We start from the raw sequence: 19,081 nt of genomic DNA, 5'->3' as shown, positions 1-19,081 counted from the left end.
GATTTTTCTTTTGCACAAATAATCATATATATTAAAAAATCCTATGCTCAAAGCATCTAAAAATCTAGTCCTCTGAGAGGGCAGGCTTTAGATCTTTACAATTATGAGATGACAGAAAAACAGAAGGTTATAAAATAAATGAGAAAAAGAAAAGATTACTTCTTCGATGCTTTTAGTTCTTGAACTATTCCTTAGCATGTGCAAGTATGTTCTGATATGGAGCTGAAGAATCTCCAGTATCACATCCAGGTTTTAGTATCAAGAACAAAAATACACTGCAATTGCATAGACTTTGAAGGAAAATAGTCTACTGATATCAGTCAGCTTGGTAAAGCTTGTATTGTATTTGACACGTTACTTTACAGAGTTGTCTGCTTGTTTGTGATTTTTTTTCCCTTAAAAATGCTATGTATTTTCAGGTTGGATGAGTTAATTGAAACATTTCTTGAAGATAATGACCCTGATAGCACTCTGGATGTTGGTGCTGACATGCGCAAGATCAACTATTGCTTCATTCATGTGAAGGTACTTCTTTTAAACATGGAAGACCATCTGGCACTGAAAATAACTTGAAGACATTCACAGCTGAGAAGTGTCAAAAGAAATGCAATACAGTTGAGAGGCATTGGAAAAGGGTAAAACAATTGAACTGTGAAGTGCATGGAGGACTGATAGAAATTTGAAATTTAGTTGGAAAAATTCAGCAGCATTTTGTGGAAACCCCAGCAAGGATCTCAGCATGCAGTAAATTGTAAGAGAGAACTGGCAGTTATTGGAATCAACACAGACGAGTTATTTGTATATGGATAGACGTATCCATCTGTATTCCCAGCACTTATGGAGGCTTTATTTTGGACAAACTATGTTGAAAGAGATAAAAATAAAGAGGAAAACCACCATATCCCTGCATCTGTTAGTCTAACTCTCCTGGTGGTGGTGTAAGCCCTTCTAAATCATCAGGCAAACAAGATACACTTAAACTAGGAAGAACAAGTGAAATTAATAGGGAAAGCAATAGAAGATAATATATACTTTTCTGTATTTTGGGATATAGTTTTCCAATATAATAATGTATACATTCCTGATCTTAATTTATTGTCTTTAAATAATTAGGTTTTAGTTGTTAATACTGAAAGCTCTGTGGTACCAGAGATTACTGGAATTTGTGTGTAGAAAGAGTAAAGTAAATTGTACACTTGGTAGTGAAGATCAACAAATACAACTTGTCCCATACTTGACACAACGCATGTAACTTGACAGTCAGCTGGTGGCATGATTTTGTTCTGTCAAGAGTCTAGAAAGGCCTTACCTTTTCTACCATAGCTAGGCAGTCTCAGAGTAGAATAAATACATAGCTGGAGGTAAAGTTAAATGAGTGTGGCTTTTTTGTTTCTCCTAATAGCAACTAATGAATCATTCAAAGATTTCTGATAAAAAACTGCTCTCACAACACATCTCTGAAGAAAGAGACACTAACAAAGAAGCAAGAGAAGAAGAACTGAAAAAACTGAAAGAACTTCTACAGCAGAGAGACAATGAAATCAGTATCCTTTGTGAGGAAAAAAGTAATATTTGGATTCGAGCTGGTCTGGTTACAATGGTTTTTGTGTGTGTGAGATAGGCATTAGCTGTATGGAAGGAAATTCTCTCTAGTGACCCCACTGTGTTAAAGCAATTACTCAGTTCCCAACTTTTATGTGGCAGGACTCCTGCTTTGCACCTGCTTCTATTTCAGTTGTGACCCAAACCAAAATCCTGGATCCAAGCACCACTTAGCTTTAGAACAGTCCAGCCAAGATCCAAATACCTTGGATCAGGCCACGCCTAAAACACTCTCCTCAAGCAAATTAAACCATCTTTTAGAATGAGAAACTGTGATGCTATAATAAGACCAATTTATTACCTTACAAAGAATAGAATTTCCTGTAAGTGCTATTTTTAGCCAAATGAAGTGCTACTTCGGGGACTATTGGGCTATTTGCCTTTAGAACAAATATAGAACTTGTACTCTTTACATGCAACTTTAAAATTTAAATTAAACCTAAAGCTTTTTGCATGTAAAATACTAAGCTGCTCAGACATGCTTTGTCCATTTCAGTGCCTCACAGGAAACACATGAGTAGCTGCACTGTTGTGTGATGTGTAGGAATTATTTTTAGCAGGTTGCCAGAACTGTGGGCAGACCGCAGCATCCCTGTGTCCCTAACTTTGTGGCTACTTCGTGGGTAAAATTTGAATATGGCAGAGAACCAAAAAAATGGTTTTGTTCTACTTTTGAATTTATAGGTAACAGAGATTCTTTCATAGTTATTAGTAAAAAGCAAACTCAGTTCCATTCTTTGTGCTCAACAATTCCAGATGAATTTTCTGTATCAAATGAGAATGGCATTTTACATCAGGGTGTAGCATGCTACCAGTCCGAATTGAGGTGACAGGAAAGCTTCCCTATTTCTGCTCTGTCACAGAAGATAAAATGTTCATTTTCCAAGGTGCACTTTCAAATAAATATAGCTATAACACTGACTTATCATTCCTTTTAAAAAAATCCTTCAATTTTCATGTCAATTTTAAGATCTGGATTCCCAGAAACATTTCTTCCTGAAACAAATTATTTCATTAGTATGATATGGATAATGAAAAAAAGCAAAACATCTCTATCAAATGCACTAGTGCTCGATAGGTGTATACAGCTTTGTTTGCAGAAGTACAAGGAAGAAACTTGTGTAAATCAGTGTTAGAGTTATATAGGAAGAACATATAAATTAAGACTTTGAACACAAAACTGATTTACAGAGTCTGCAGCCACTAAGTGACTGTCCATCATCATTAGAAAATTAATAACATGTCTAATGTGATGAAGTGGTGGGAAGTATGGAAGCTGTTTAGTCAATAAACTATGAGGTCCTTCTTGCCTATGGTAGCTAGGAGCTATCATAACAATGAATTCTAAAGTATTTTATTATTACTACCTGGTCCAGTTAATAATATTCCCCAAAGACTACTTAGATTTTCTGCTGTTCTTTTAGAAGATTAATTAGGATTAAAATGAATAGCATATCAAAAAACATATCACAGGGACTCCTGTGGTTTTGGCTGAATGCACATAGGATTTTCATTGTAAGCCCTCTATAAGCTGTTAGGCAAAATATATTTATACCAAATATACTTCCAGTAAATACACAGTGTTATTGCAATAAATTTCCTAAAGACCTGTTCTGCATTTTAGTAAACTTTCTTATTTACTAAAAGCTTACAGATGTGATGCACTTGCCAGGTTACCTGTAAATTAAGGAGTTTTTCTTTTGTTTGGAAATTTTGTTTATTACAGAATTTAAAAAATAAAAAAGGGAGAGTCAAACAATGGCAATAACATACTAGAGTTTTCATTCCTGTTTGTCTGTAAATGCTTTTATCAGGCATTGACTGAATGGGATCAACAATTGCAGTCAACGTGTGAATTTGTCACTGTTTAGTAAAAATTAATCTGCTGTTTGGAAAAACTAAGGTGGATGACTATAATTACAAAAAATATGCCAAAATCCAAATTCACATTCACATATAGGCTTCCTTAATGTGAATTGTTCCACTTGGAAAAAAAAAGACTTAGGGATAAACAAACATGATTACTGCTGTATAAAAAAAGAGGTCCTTAATGATTTCCTTAATTTATCTTGCAGATATTCTGGTAAATATGCTAAAAAAAGAAAAAAAGAAAGCACAAGATGCTCTTTTCCAGCTTAATGCTGCCTCTGCTGGTTCTACAGTCTTGGAGCCGTCTCTTTCTATAAACTTGGAAGAAAGTCAGAGTCCATCTATCTGTTTTAGTCTGAAAGAGGCAAAAGATTTCAGCTCTTCAGTTCACAGACTACCTTTTCTTTCCAGACAAACAGGTTAGTGTAATTAATTAAGTGAGCACTTATTGGGTTATTACAGTATGTTTTACAGCATATCATTCAAAAGTGTACAAGAACAGGAAAGTTTTATTTTCAATATCAGCTGTATTGTGCTAATTCTCTATCCACAAATGCAGGGATTTAAATTTATAGCGCTCTCAAGGTGCTGATGGCTTTTGCAAACCAATGTGAATACTCTGTTGAACAGTCCTACAAAACCAGAGTATAAATTCAGTTGCATGCCCTTGAATCTTTGAGTGAATTCTCAGAAAAGGATTTTTTGAGCATAATTCATTAAAAAATACTAGGAAATAATATTTTGCCCCTGGAAGATTTGAAAATACTGACTTTTAACAAAAAAGAAATCTAAACCTGAACTGCAGATATTGGGAGAATTTTTGTGCAGGCATTATTGATTGCACAGTATCCTTAAACACCAATAAACACAAATATTTTTTTTCTTTTTTTTAATCTTTCAGCCTAGGAGAGAAATCTTATATTCAAATAAAATGGCATTATTTATGCTTCTAGCTCTGATACCAGGTTGTAAACACAAAACTTTTTGTGATTATCTATAAGATATTTTTTTTTATATTATACACTTTAGATATCTGGGCTTTATTTAGCATTTTTAATAAACCATGGAGATTATTTCTATTGTTAAAAAAAAAAAAAAGAATGTGATTAAGTGAACTGAGATCTTTAGTTCCAGAAATGACAAATAGCTCCATTTTTGTGCATGCGAGTAGCTTTAGTGAAATGGTACCTTTCTGGAGCAAGACTTTAGTAAGTGTGAACAAAGTAAAAATTCTTATGTATTCTTATGTATTTTAAAAATACGCCTTTTAATTGTTTCTCATGTGGTTTAATAATTCACATAGTTTGCAAACAAGTTAGAGCTGAATTAATAAATAATGCATTCATTTAAGATAGCTAACAAACTCAACACTGTTTTACCATGTGCCGTGCCTTCGTCAGCAGATGAGTACTGTTTATCCATAGGTAACTGATAAAAGGTTTTTATCTCTTATGGTAAAGCCAGTGTATTGTTATTTATGCTTTATTCTAATTGAGCTGTTTGTTTTCTTAAATTTAATAGGTGAGCATATCAAATACTGTTCATTTAAAAAAGAATTATTTGGGACAGATGGTTTACACAGGGAATCTGCCACAAAGATGAAGTATTGTCTCTGGTTAATCAATAAGTAAAAGTAAATGTAATTGATCCCCATCCTGTTTGGAAAATGAGTTTTAAATGGACATCTGTCTGGGATGAGAAGGTATTCTGTTATGTGATTGGATTGCACATTATTTTCTCATTCTGAAAGCAGGTGGAAACCTGCTCCCTTCTTTCCAGTCCTCTTTTCAATCAGTTTTGGTTCAGGTTCTGATATTCTGTGGCTTCATGTCCATGTGGACATGAAAACAATAAAGTCCTCGATAACCAAGATACTAAATGTGAACATGAAAGTCCTCCCTTAGGTTCACTTACAGTTAATTTATTTTTAAACTTTTCAGTCATATTGCTTGAGGGCTACAGATAACTAAAAAGTTCTTTTTGGACTATTTTAGGTGGCCCTATATGTCTACATTCCTTTAGAGTGGCCTGACATTCTGCTACAAATCTAGTCCAGTAATGCTGGCGGCATTTGGACTTATAATCTTCTGTAATGTACAGCTGTTATAACGCCTTAAAACATTATTTCTTAAAATGCTTGTGTTATTGTGCTCAGGGAATACTTGGAATGGCAGATGTAAAAATGTAGTAGGAACACCATTAATAATACAACACGTACAGTCTTGCCAGTATGCCTTAAACCCAACCTCAGGAGACCAATTGTCTTTGCAAGAATATAACTGAGTGTCCAGGCTCTTTCATGCCTTTGTGTTTCTGAAAAGGACGGTATTTTCTCCCTAATATATAAATAACTTTATTTTTTCTCTTTCTTTTGTTTTAGTTCTTAAAGTTATGAAAGTAACAAGCTTCAATATTTATCTTCATGTTGTAACTGACATTTATATTAAAAAGTTCTTGTAGATTGGAGATTATAAATTTTTCAAATCAGCTTGTAGGGTTTTCACAGTTTGATTCTCCATGGTACCAAGGGACATGTTTGAGGAAAAATTCGCTATATAACACTTGTAAACGTATGCAGACAGTTAATCAGAAAATGTTGAAAAAGGTCTCACTGTGTACTTATACATAGTATACATAAAACCATCATATCAGATGTAAAGTTTTGCTACAGGAGAAGAATTTTAATGAAACTTAAATAATTTTTTTAGAAGTATTAGAGCTTTTCTGTAGTCTTTAAAATTACATTTGAGATTTAAAAATTGTATTTGAGATTTTAAAATAATATATAAAATACCAGAATGCATAATGACCCAAAACTTAGGAAAAATAAAACAAGTATTTAAGAACATGCAGTAATATTTAGAATAAGGCCAGAGGGCTCAAGAAAAAGAAAAAAAAGATAAAAGTTCTGAGAGTCAAAGTCAATAAAAAGAAAGCCAGTACTAGGACAAGCAGTCTATGCCATGATTAAAAAAAATAAATAATTGAACTATAAATTACAGATCAATATCACATGAAGAAAAAGACTGTATCCATATGAAGCATTCCACTTTCTTTGTAGGCAAGTTACTGTTTTGAGATCCTTAGCTGCAAAGCACCATAAAACCTCAAGAGTTATTACTATTTGTCTATTTTATTATAAAGCTAAGACAGTGCAAAGATACACTGGTACATTTCTTGGCAGCCATGAACTCTTAGCTCGCTCTGCTAATGGCTAGGATATAGCTCTTTTTCCTGTTGGACTCAGACCTGGACACATTTGTATGCTTTAGACTTTATTTATCCCATTTGTTCTATCTAATATTGAAGAAAAATGTCTTGAAAGAACACCATTTGGTGAAAAGCATAGTGGTTAACTTGCATAGCAAAATAAGTTATTTGCAAATATGTAGTTTTAATACTCTGATATCCACCAAATACGTATTCTGACTTAAGGTTTTTCTTTTAACCTTCAAATTTCTGTATGGATTTGAAAAGCTTTCTCATCAAGGTAAGTTTTTGACAGCTACGGGCCTACTGCAGTGATGGAATTGTCAACTGACTGGGGAGGCTTGTGAAATAATGGGAAAGTTTGATAGGGACCATTATAAAAGTATGAAATGCTCTTCTCAAGAGTTAGGAATTACCATAGACCTTGTCAGGACTCATAACTATTTCTAATATTGTCTTGCAGTCTTAGTTAATATGGCTATTAAAGAAATTACAGAAACTTATATTGTCAACACTGAATGTTATAAATACTGAATCATGCACCTTAAAAGATGAGATTAAATATTCGAATAATCAGATTCTGGAAGAGTGAGTTTTAAAAGATATGGAGGTACAAGCAATATTTACTGTTAATATTTTGAAAAACGTATTCTTCTGCAGACTAAATTTTCAGAACTACCTGAAAACATTCCTAGAACCTGATTTTACAAGATTTTAAGGATATGTTTCACTTTACCCCTATAATAATACCACAAGATTTAAGTATGTGCTTAAATCTTTCTAGAAATAGCAACTCAAACAAATATACACAAATTATATTGACCAGTTAGCATGGATTGTGTAAGTAAGGGAGTTTTTATAGTGGTTAATTGAAAAGGGTTAACTATTAAGCATTGCAGTTATCTTTCCTTACATCATCTGAGCTGGTTATTTATGATAATAAGTAACAATATTCTTGCAAATTATTAGTTTCAAAACCCATGTAAAACAACTTCCAATAACTGTAGACAGATTTTTGTTGCATGTTTTCTTTTTTTTTTCTAATTGAATTGTTCAAATAAAAAGATTTGTTGGTGTCAGTAGGTTCTAGAAGTGCTTTTGTTTTCGTGAGAAAAGAAGAACATGCCTCATCCTAAATTATCATGTATAACTTTTACATACTCATGACTTACATTTCTGCATACTGTTTTTTATGCAATTTGTGAGAATTTTTTAACTGAAAGGAGAGAGAATCTTCAGCTTGAAATTCAAACAGGACAGCTGGCAAGTAGAAACTTAGATTTTGCTAGTGTCTTAATATGCATAGATTTCTTAAACTATTTAAGGTTGCCAATTATCCTCTAAAATTGATTAGTAATTGAACTAGCAGTCGATTGTCACAGTTGTTATTTTGTTTGACTACTCTAAAACTTTAGTAGAATTGTGACTCAATTATTGTAGAGGAGATTGCATGCAGGAATGGGAAATAAATCATTATAAGCAATAATCAGGAGAAAAGTTAGAAGGAAGAGATGAATGTACAAGAGTTGTATATAATGAGCTGCATACATGTGAAAGAACCAGAACAATGTCTAAGAACAGAATGCTGAAGAAATTAGAAATTGAAATCTTAAGAGTTCTAGTTGTCCTGGTTTCTGCAAAGGAAATATCCCTTCTTAAGCTCTGCAGCTTTTTAAACGTGTGATTCAGGAAGAGAATTAAGAAGTCATTAACATAATCAGACTATCAAAAGGCATGATGAGATCCCGCACAAGAGGCTATTGATAAAGCTGAGTAGTCAGGAATTACGCCTAAAATACTGCTTTAAAAATATATATTAAAGACTATCAAAAGAGATAATATTAAAACTTCTTCTTCATGTTTTATACCAGTCCAGTGTTAAAAAAATCAGGATGAATCCTACAGAAGTTTATATAACGGATTTTTACAGATTCTTTAGAATTATCTAACACTGCCATGCTGCCACTTACTTACCATACAGGATACTAGATTAGATTGATCTTGCATCTTTTCCCTTATGGCAATGCCTATGTGTGTTTGTTCTTAATTTATCTCCTAAAACAAAGGAAAGGTTGAGAATTTGTCTGGTGATTCCTTTCTTATAACTCTTCCTGTTTCTGTGTAGAATACTCTTCCATATTGCTTCTTCCCATTCCAAGTTACTCAGCTGCTGAGGAAATCCCTTTGCCTCCTACTCCTTTCCTATTTATCATGCTCCTTCTCATTTTATAGGAAGAATTTGCTTGATTTGGTGTCATAATAGTATTAACTAAATATAATTATGTCCTCATTACACAAAGCTTTTGATAACCTCAGAAATATGTTAGCAAAAAGTAGCTATATTATATCAACAAACTACTAGTATAATTACATCTTTTATGTAATGCCACTTATTCTATAGTCTTTAAATAAGAATCTCAGAAGCATTAGCAAATTCTCAGCTTTGATACTATGCTCTCTCTTTTTGCGAACAATTGTGTGTGTATGTACACATGAGTTTTCTTTGAACATAAAGTAGGAACCAGCATGTCAGCTCAAATGACTGGATTGTTGAACCTTATCTCCTCCACTCTGCATTGGCAAGGACTGATATGTCAGAAAAAGGTTGGATGATGACCTGACTTTGAATTCTGTCCTGACGTTTCATCAAATAGAAGAAAAGTAGAAGTGAGGCATCATTCTCTCTTGAGCACAGAGCCTCATTTTTCACATATTTCAAACCTGCAAATAATATTCATAATTTTAAAGTTATCCATTCCTTTCAAAATCCATCTGAGCTGTATACCTATGTCTTCTTGTCTATAGGCATTAAGAAGTTGCTAAAGATGTGTGAAAGGTCTTGGGCCTGATCCAGGGTAGAACTCCCAAGTAGCACCTTTAGTGTAATATTAAAGCTATTCTTCATCATTTAAACACTTTCCATACCTTACATCATTTATGAAGATTTCAATATACAGCATGTAGGCTATGCATATGTTAACTATTTTAACAGTTTAGTTAGGTTGCCAGCTTCCTTTTTTTAAATTCTGTTGTCTCAACTCTACAATCAGCCTGTTTTATTGCAATATAAAGTGGTATTTCTAGTGTCTCTAATGTCTCTAATCATGTCTCTAATGTGTTTTCCATTTTCCTAGCTCATTCCTTTGTCCTGAAAACAATTAAACTAGGAAATCAGCAGAAAGTAAGGAAAAAATATTTAGTTTAGTGAAATAGTTGTAGTAGAGTCTAGCTAATATTTAGTTTCTTAAAAGACAAATTATTTAACTTAGAACCTTTCATTTATTTTGCAGTTAAGTTCTGTAGCTTTAACTTTTTTTTGCCCAGAAACAGATCTTTACCATTCTGTGACAGAAAATAGAATAATTTCATTCTGTTACTTTCATGCTAGATTTGCTGCTGCTTTTGCTTCATAAAATCTCCAGATTGACTCACCTGTTACCCAGTCCATCAGAAAAAGTCATTTATGCTTCTAAATTTATGAAAAGTAGGCTAACGATAGTAGTACAGGCAGCCTTGTCAACATACTGGCAAAGTTTATTTCTTTGTATGGTAAAAAATGTATTGTCTCATAGAACTGCTATCTCTATATGGTGAAACTTATTTTTACCTTTTTTTCTCATATGATCTAGGGCCATTTCTGTGCGGAAAGATACAGGTAATCATGTTTCTATTCTATCCTATCCAGGCACTGATTTAAGCAGGAGAAATGTAGCCGCCATACTGTTTCACTGCTGAGCTTAAGGTAATAATCTGTGTTAAGAGGAAAATTATCTTGAGCTCATCAGAGCAGTAAAATAACTCCTGGACCAAATTTGTCCCATAGCAGGCTGACTCAGAAGGTGAATGAGTGACGTCTACAGTTGTACATGTCTGTATAGGCATGCCTGTGATTATTTTTTTTTCAGTCCATGCTGCATTGAATGTGTATGCTTTTTCAGAAGAAACTGAGTCAATATAATACATCTCCAAAGGTATGATATATTTTAATATTTACCTTCCTGGACATTGTATCTTTTGCTCACCTCCTGTATGCCTGAAACTCTAAATAGCAGCCTTTAATGGTAATAACTGTACAAACACAAAGAGAAACAAAGCCTCACACCCCAGATTTTATTTCCAAGTAGGTCTTTGGGCACCATTGTATCGTATTCTCCAACTACTAGTAAATACTAAGTTGTAAAGAGTTGATTTAATGTTAAATGGTATTTTTTCTGAACAGGTATGTCTTTAACTTTTTGTTTAAATATCAGGGCTCTTATTCAAAATAATGTCGTTAGTAAAATATTTTCAACCACGAGGTTTGATACCAGTGGAAAACCTAATAAGAACAACTGAAATTGGACATGCGGATTGTTGCTCTGTTTTGTATTGTGCTTTTTTTGGTGTGTATTACAGTCTGTATTAGGATGTTCTCCTTGGTGGTTAGAGCAGAGGAATACACAAGTGCAGTGTCCTAGCAATGCTCTAGGTTTCGCTGATGATGTTGGGTTACATAGCATTGAATTCTTCAGCTAAAAATTATGCCAGTTTACGTGCTGACAGATTTGGGTTTTTTGGATCCTGAAAGACTTCTTTTAGGAGGGAGTGGTAGGTAGGCTGCCTGGAAGCAGTGGAAGGCTGCCTGCTGCTGACATTTTGGCATGCCAGCTCCCATCACTGAGGAGCCTTTACAGATTGCCTGAGACAGTTAGCTTAGAGTGAACAGACCAGAACTTTTTTCTCTTAGTTCAAGTGTTATGCCATGAAAGAGAAGAACTTAGTTTTCAATACTCATCTTAATCACAGAACACTCTAATTTATAAATCCATAATACATGAGTAAGAGTGAGCAAAACACTCTGACATACTCAGTAGCTGCTGTTATTTATTGCATCATAATATCTTTCATAAATCTGAAACAGACATAACTCTGGCTATGAATTTACTTTGTTTTGGATGAGCATTCCAGAAAATGCAGATAAGTTACTAGCATAATAACCTGAGCTTTACAAATGCTTCAATAATTTTATTTTTAATACAATAATTTAATTCATCATAAAGTCTCTACTGCAGCTTTAGTTTTATTCATAATTCATATCTGGTAGAGATATTGTATGTGAAGTCCAAATTCAAATGTAGAACTACATATAATCTTTCTCAGGAGATGGTGTCAATTATTACAAATTAGTAGTTTCAGTATGAATCAATGTATGAATGAACCTGGTAAAACAAAAAAAAAATCAGACTTCATCATACATTTCACGGGAGTGGTAAACATTTTGTTGTATTTGATTATATTATATCATATCACTTCTTCTGTACAGATAAGTGTTAAATAGTTCTGAGACTGCTGCTTGCTTCTAGCATAATTCTGTCGGTGTAAGAGACGTAGGATACTATTTTTCCTCCTGCTGGATTTGTTTTTCTCCTGAAATATAAACAGTTTGGTTACCAGAAAACAGTGCGAATATTGTGACATTCAAAGAGCACAGTAAATCCTAGTAATAGCTTCAAATAGTTGATGGGCTTGAGAGGGATTATTTTGCTCTCACAAAAGATTTTATTAGGGTCATGTTTTGACCATTTTTAGCCATTTCCTTTATCTTTCACTGAGAAGTTGTAAGGTTTTTTGAGAGTTTGGTGAAGAACTTACCTGCTATGTATCCCATTCAGGGTTTAAGATCACTTTTTGCTAGGCACTATGCAGTCATGTACAAAAAAGAGCATTCCTACTGAAGGGCTGACTAGCTGACTTTAAAATGAAAGGTGAGAGTTGGTTTCAATAAACAGATGGTGATTATGAATAGCAGGAAAGTAATGATGATAACACACCAACTGCTCAATTCTGAAAGCTAAATATTTTCATCTTATATTAAGACTTCTCAAAATATTTATCTTGGCTATTTTATATATTTATGTAAAAATTTGGGGTAAAAGCTTCCTTCTATTGTTAGAAAACCCACAGAAAGCTCTCTAATGGAAAGGATTGACTGAGGTTTTCCATCAGAATCTCTTCTCTGTCCTTCAGTTCAGAAAAAGGCAGGTCTCAACTCTCCAGAAAAAGTAAGTGCTTAGCAAACCTGTATGTTTCTTGGAGTCCTTTCTGTGTCCAGTAGTGCTTTGGGATATCTGGGAACAGACTCTTGGCACTGTGCTTGTGACAGATCTTCTGTCAACAAACAGATGTACCCATTTTATTGCTATTTGGTGAGCAAAAGAGCTCACTGATGCATTTAGGGCGTTGTTCAGACTTACTGTTGATCTTTCTCATTAGTCAGAAAATAAAGTATGTGCTACATTTTCTGTTACAGGTCCAGGAAAAAGTATATATTCCATTTGCTCTCCAGCTGAACCTCTACCAGCTCTTAGTAAGATGTAGTGAATATTTAATTGCTACTGTTAAACTTTTGTAACTAATATTTAAAATAAGACGTGTTGTTTTGCTAATTTCTTAAGCATTAAATGTTTCCTATAATGTAGAGTAATTATTTGCTATGATAAATTTTTCATTATTGCAAAGTTTGAGGACCAAGCAGGAAGTATCAGACTTCACTGCTTAAGACTTAGGTATTTTAAAAAGCGTTCAAAGTGAATTCAGCAAATGTTAGCAGTCAGCATATGCTTTTGAACAATTTTATGGGGCTTTGCTTCTGAAAAGTTTAACAGAATTATTTTCTGGTATTTCAAGTCACCAGAAAAAACATGTATTGCTAAGGCTCCAATTTATGTCATAAATATGAATGCATGTCTATCTTCAGACACATGTTTTGTAGCATGTAATTGTGGGAATTTTTGAATTTGTCATGTGCTTTTATACATTTTGGTATCTCTGTCTTAAAGATGACAGTTTTATTTCCCTTTTTAATCTTGTGAAATGAACAAAAAGTAAAAACTAAAATTCAAAGTAGTTTCTAGAACAAAATTGCTCTCTTTGATTGCAATAAATGCCAAGAAGACTAACTGTGAAATTATAGGAGACTCCACTAACTTCTGGGGTTTGGTTTTTTTGGTTTGTTTGGGGTTTTTTTTCAAAATCTATTCTTCTATCTGTACTGCTTCCAAGAGCTTTATTTTGTTGGAATTCACAGTGAGTCCACTGTGAGTTTTGCTTGACTGAGGACTTTGAACTGAACTCACTGAGATTAGCGAACAGTAAAAAACGAATGCGTTAAGTTTGAGGCTCTGTAGAAACATCTATGTAAGCAACAACAGATGACTATTCTTTGTTACAAAGAAATAGAAATACATGTTGTAAGATTTAAAGTTAAGTGAGCTCTTGCAATTGGTATTCCATGATAAACCCCTGTGTGTTAGGATTTTTGTAATCTTAACTAAGTGTTTATAAATATGAACATAGAGTTATTTTTAGGAGATGAAGCCCAGATTTTGCTTTTTGGAGCTAGGTCTCCGTTTGCAACATCAAAGACAGATTTTGTAAGTTGTAAGGATTTAATGAGAGTGGGGAGTGGATTATTACAGTACTTTCATTAATTTTTCAGAGATGTTGAAACTTAATTATCTTCTATATTGAAAATGCTGTTATGTAAAACCACTTACTGCTTATATGACCATCAACAGCTTTTTCTTTCTCCACATTTATTTAGTTTTACAAAAGACTTCTGGTTTTTCTAAGATGCCCGTCATGTCTGTCTTTTCTACTTCTCAGCTGGGAATCTCTTCTGATGTGGAACGTATGTTTGGAAGCTTGTTAAAGATGCTTTTGGCAGTTTTTACTGCCTTCCTCTTGAGTCTGTTTAGATGGGGAAACTTTCCAGTATTTTTATGCTAGTTTACTGTTCTCTTATCCAGATTAGTCTGCTGAAATGTAACCTAGTGTTCCCTGGAAGTTCTCTACTGTTTCAAATCTTTTTGGCTTCCTGATTCATTAGCCATATTTTGACTGTCTAAAAATGCTATTGGATCCTTCAGACTAACTTCTTAAAGATGTTTTTGTTTTTTTGTGACTGAAGCTCTTCAACTCTTGATATTTTAGAGGTAAAATATGCTTCTGAAAGTTTCTGCGTACTTGAAGGGTGATTGAATTCCTTTATATATTGACTGTCAGGTTTGGCAAATGCATCTGTGAAACTTCTTCCATATTGTTATTGTTATGAACATCTCAACAGAAACAGATACTGTCTTGAGAGACTAGTCTCAGCATATTTCAATGTAAAACCAAACTAGAAATTATTGGAAATATCCCACAAACCCCTACTTTTTCCTGATATTTGCAATACATTTAACAGCTTAAGATAAGTTTCATACACGTTTCAGGCCAATTTCATGCTTCTGTTATTGTACAATTTTTCCATTGAAGGTGGAAGAGCTATGACTTTTTGCCTCAGTGATAATGGGCTTTAAAGTTTTGGATGCTTTTGCTGAAAAAATCAAACATTGTAGAGTTCACTTATCTCTGATACATCCTCTTTTTGTCTCTTACAGTTTCAACTCTGAAACATCTATTGAGTAACTGTGCCTTTGTTTTGTTTGTTTTCAGCCACTGTTGTAAGCTTGGAAGAGTACTTTTAAAAGAATAACATATGTTATCACGGAGTTATGTAGTATTTAGGTTAATTTGAGAAAATTTGGACCATTACTGACTTTTCTGTGAAAGAAAAGAGTAAACAAATTATTGGAGATGAACTATACAATTAGAGCTGAGGTGATATTTGGTTTTCCATGATGTTATGCAGTAAGCTTGGTAGCTTTTACTTCTAGGTCAGGTAAAAGCTCTGACTGATTTTCATTGCAGGGCTGGTCTTACAGATCTATGGCTGAGATGCTCTGCTGTAACCATCTATCAAGCTACATTTAAAACAGTCTTTAATCTTTTTATTCCTAGAGGCAGGTAGGAGCTGGTCTAACACTTCTGTAAGTTAAGGCAAATTTGAAAGTTGGACTGATTATGCAGAGTTATACAGAGAGCTGAAGTGGTTCTTTATAAACTTGTGTGCAATCAAAGATCCCTGAGATGTGGGTAATTATGGCCACTTTCCTGTAGCAGAAGTGGTGTGGCTAAAGAAATTATTTAACATTGGTAAGCATTTAGCAGGAATTCCAGTTCTCCTTCAAACCACTGATATCTGACTCTGATACAGTGAATGGTGGAAGCTAGTCATGGCAAAGTTCTAAACTATCTACTTTTGTGTTGTATTACAGTGCTTATGATTCATCTTCTCCCCCTTAATAGTTTTTCTGTTTTCCTGTTTTTCAGTTTTTCCTGATAATATGATTTCTATAAGCGAGTCATTTGGTGACTGTTGAGCAAAACAGTTGCTGAAAGATTTTGTTGTTGTTGTTAATGATGCTATTCCAAATACTTGTACAAATAGTCCTACTCCTAGTGTGAGCCCCCTACCTGATTTTCAGCATATTTACTAGACCTGCATTCAAATAAAACTAAATTTCATCTTTTAACTGTCTTTTCTAGTTTCCTAATCATCAGTCTAGTTTCCAATCATTTTCTATAGTCAGTATTCTCACTCTTTTACTTTATTGTGTCTTGAGTGTAATAATCTCAAACCTTTTCCATTTGGTCATCTCCTGGACCTTGAACTGCTGCTGCCTCTCCCTGTTGCTGAACTTGCATACTGTTACTATCTTAGTGTTTTTAATGTTTATTGTAATTCTGTAATTCCTTCAAATAATGATCAGCTCAAAAGCTATATTCTGAAATTCAGCTAAAGGCAAAACTAATATAGAAAAGTAACCTGAAAATCTGATGCTGTTAATATTGGATGCCATGTTTGAAACCTTCTGCAATTTATTTTATTATGCCTGTTACAATGTAACTATTGCTTTCTGCTGCCATTTTAGGCTTTCTGTTACCTAGAGATAAAAGCCTTTAAGAACATCAGTTTATCATGCTGGAACAAACAGTAAACTTTCCCAAAAATCTGAATGGAGAGATTAACTTCTTTAATATTTCTAATATATATTGTCACACTATTTTAGGAAGACACTGTCTCTCTTTTGCTTATTCCTCAACAGAAATCAAACCAGTTTCTCCGTATTTATGTCTCAATATAGAGAATACAAAGACAGAGAGTCTGGTTTATCACATCAGTAGTTCAAGATTATTAAATCTTTGGCTTTAAAAATTTTCACTGTAGAAGAGAGACTGATATCTTGGCATCCTTTAGAGTATGTATATATCTGATTTATGCTCTCCTTAAAATAAAGACAGATTAATGCAGGATTTTTTGATGAAGAGCTGGAGCATTTCAACTGTAATGCTATCTTCTCTTTGCATTGGTTTATACTTTCTAACATTATGTTTAGCTCACATTTTGAGGCTTGTTTTTTCCTTTTGCATTTATGAGGATCCAGTGGTCATTTCAAAAAGAAAATACTTGCAAGCTACATCATATGAAATGCATATAAAACTAGATGCATCTAAAATGTCAGTGAAAGGGATAGAAAAATACACTTCGAAGTGGTAACTTTAATTCTCTCTCAAAATCACTGTCTTTAAAACAATGAAGTCAATGTGCAACTAACCTTTTATCATACAGAAGATATTATCCAGGATGTCTCCAAGTGATAAAGTGACAAAGTGATAAAAATCTTTTATTGAAAAGAAGATTTTTCTTTTTGAAAGTGTCTGTGTATCTGTTTTCTCCAAGAATAAAAGTAAATGTATTTTTCAGTCCTTGTTTACTATGTATTTGCTTCCAGAGGACAGGCAGTAAGAGTACATACCCTAAGATGTTATTCGTGGCTTTGTGTTAATACTGATTGATGAGCTTTCTCATATATTCTGCAAATTTGTATGTCTGTTTTCAGGAGATCTCATTGGAGCCCTTTATATTTAAATTGCCTTAACAGCTTGTGTAATTTTTTTATACTTTCTTTTCTTTTTCTTAAGAATTTCTAAACCTTCTCTTGTAGTAAACACAACACAGAGAAAGCTGTGCTGTGCTACAGAATTGTTTTGGGTTCTTTTAATATGAAGTCCTTGTCACTTCATATGAAGTCCTGTCACAGTCCTTCTGACTGCTAAACTTATGAAATCACTCATTTTTCCTGTGAGGCTTGTATTCCTGAAATAAATAAATAAATAAAAATCATAGCAATACATCGAACTGGTACCTAGACATGGATGTTGTAAGGATGTGTTCCTGTGCCACTGCCAAAATACACAGCAGAACCCCCTCTAGGGCATAAAAGTGCTGGAAATACCTGGATCAGTTCCAATGTCAGATATTTTACAGGAAGGTGTAAAACCCCAACATAGACTGGTGTTTGATAACTTGTGGTTCAGTTTGTTTTCTTGTTGATGTCTATTACTTAGTGTTTAGCTGAAGTGCTAAAGCAGAAGATTTAATATTTCCTCCAGTTTTTAGTTGCTATGATAATTCCACATATGTATGTGGCCAATCCCCTTCTGTTTTCTGAATGATCATGTGTGTATTTAAAATTATAAGTACTTTGACATTTATAGCTAAATCTTTTACATGCTCGTTTTCTGAGCACAACAACTTCCGCCCCGTCAAGGCCTGGTGATCAAAACATCCACGTGGCTTAAAGATGATAGCACAAGGTATCTTATCTCCCACTCTTGTGGGAGGTCTAGAGTTTGGGGGCATAGCCTATAAAGCTAAGAATGTTAATCAGAAAAAGGATAAGCGCTTAGAAAGTGGATAGGTCCAAGGCAGTCACAAGGTTCATTGTGTCATTGCATGACCAAGCAGGATTTATTGTCAGGGCTTCTGTAAACCACTAATGCTGTTTTAGTCTCTGAGGGAGTACATGTAAGCATGTTGTTATTTCCCTATGATGTCAGTTGGACCTAATCACATATTGAACATTCATTTAACGTTTTGATACTTTGTGAATTAGAACTTTCTAATTTATCCTTATCCTTAGTGTTTTAAGAGGCAAGGTCAAGTCAACAGGATCTCTTTCCCATGCCTAACTTCCCTCATGAAGCGTTGCAGGTTGCTCTCATGGGTTGTTCTTTGGTATGTCTTCGAGTGAATTTAAGATTAAATAAACCTGGATAGAAACACGGTCTTTTTCAGAGTAAAAAACCCCTGATATTGAGGTCTGAACTTTCTGAATACTTATAGAATAGATTTCAGTTAGGACTGTATATTGGAATATGACCTGTTTGGTTTTGATTAAAAATTTTGACATATGCTACTTTGAGATTGGGATTTAAATGAGAATTAACATACCCACTTCAATCCAGATAATTATTATGCAGCATTATGGGAACAATGGGAAGAACTACTGAAAGCTTAGAGTACCACTCTTAAAGTTTGCCTCTAGTTTGTAATACAACTTTGTAGGTTTTTTAGACTCCAAGCTCATTTGAATGCATACTATAAATAAGCATGTTTTAATCTATGACTGACAAGCACTGAATGAATAGGGCTTTTTTCAAATAAAGGATTTTGCTACACACTTCCATGTGCTTG

General features: G+C 33.8%; 1 protein-coding gene across 6 annotated transcripts in view; it reads left to right on the top strand.

Moving 5' to 3' along the window:
- Positions 1 to 19,081, top strand: part of KIF6 (kinesin family member 6) — a 173,831-nt gene that overhangs the window by 75,511 nt on the left and 79,239 nt on the right. For all 6 annotated transcript variants that reach the window (XR_012041872.1, XR_012041875.1, XR_012041873.1 and 3 more), the window contains exons 11-13: positions 420 to 525; positions 1,403 to 1,544; positions 3,678 to 3,890. Coding sequence is in view for 2 of the 6 variants with exons in the window: in XM_072858203.1 (XP_072714304.1) it covers positions 420 to 525; positions 1,403 to 1,544; positions 3,678 to 3,890 (461 nt within the window). In the remaining 4 variants the exon portion in view is untranslated. The remainder of the gene's footprint in view (positions 1 to 419; positions 526 to 1,402; positions 1,545 to 3,677; positions 3,891 to 19,081) is intronic.

Source organism: Ciconia boyciana, chromosome 3 (assembly GCF_034638445.1).
Source record: "Ciconia boyciana chromosome 3, ASM3463844v1, whole genome shotgun sequence".
Taxonomy (NCBI): domain Eukaryota; kingdom Metazoa; phylum Chordata; class Aves; order Ciconiiformes; family Ciconiidae; genus Ciconia; species Ciconia boyciana.
This window is presented reverse-complemented; position numbering and strand designations above follow the sequence as displayed.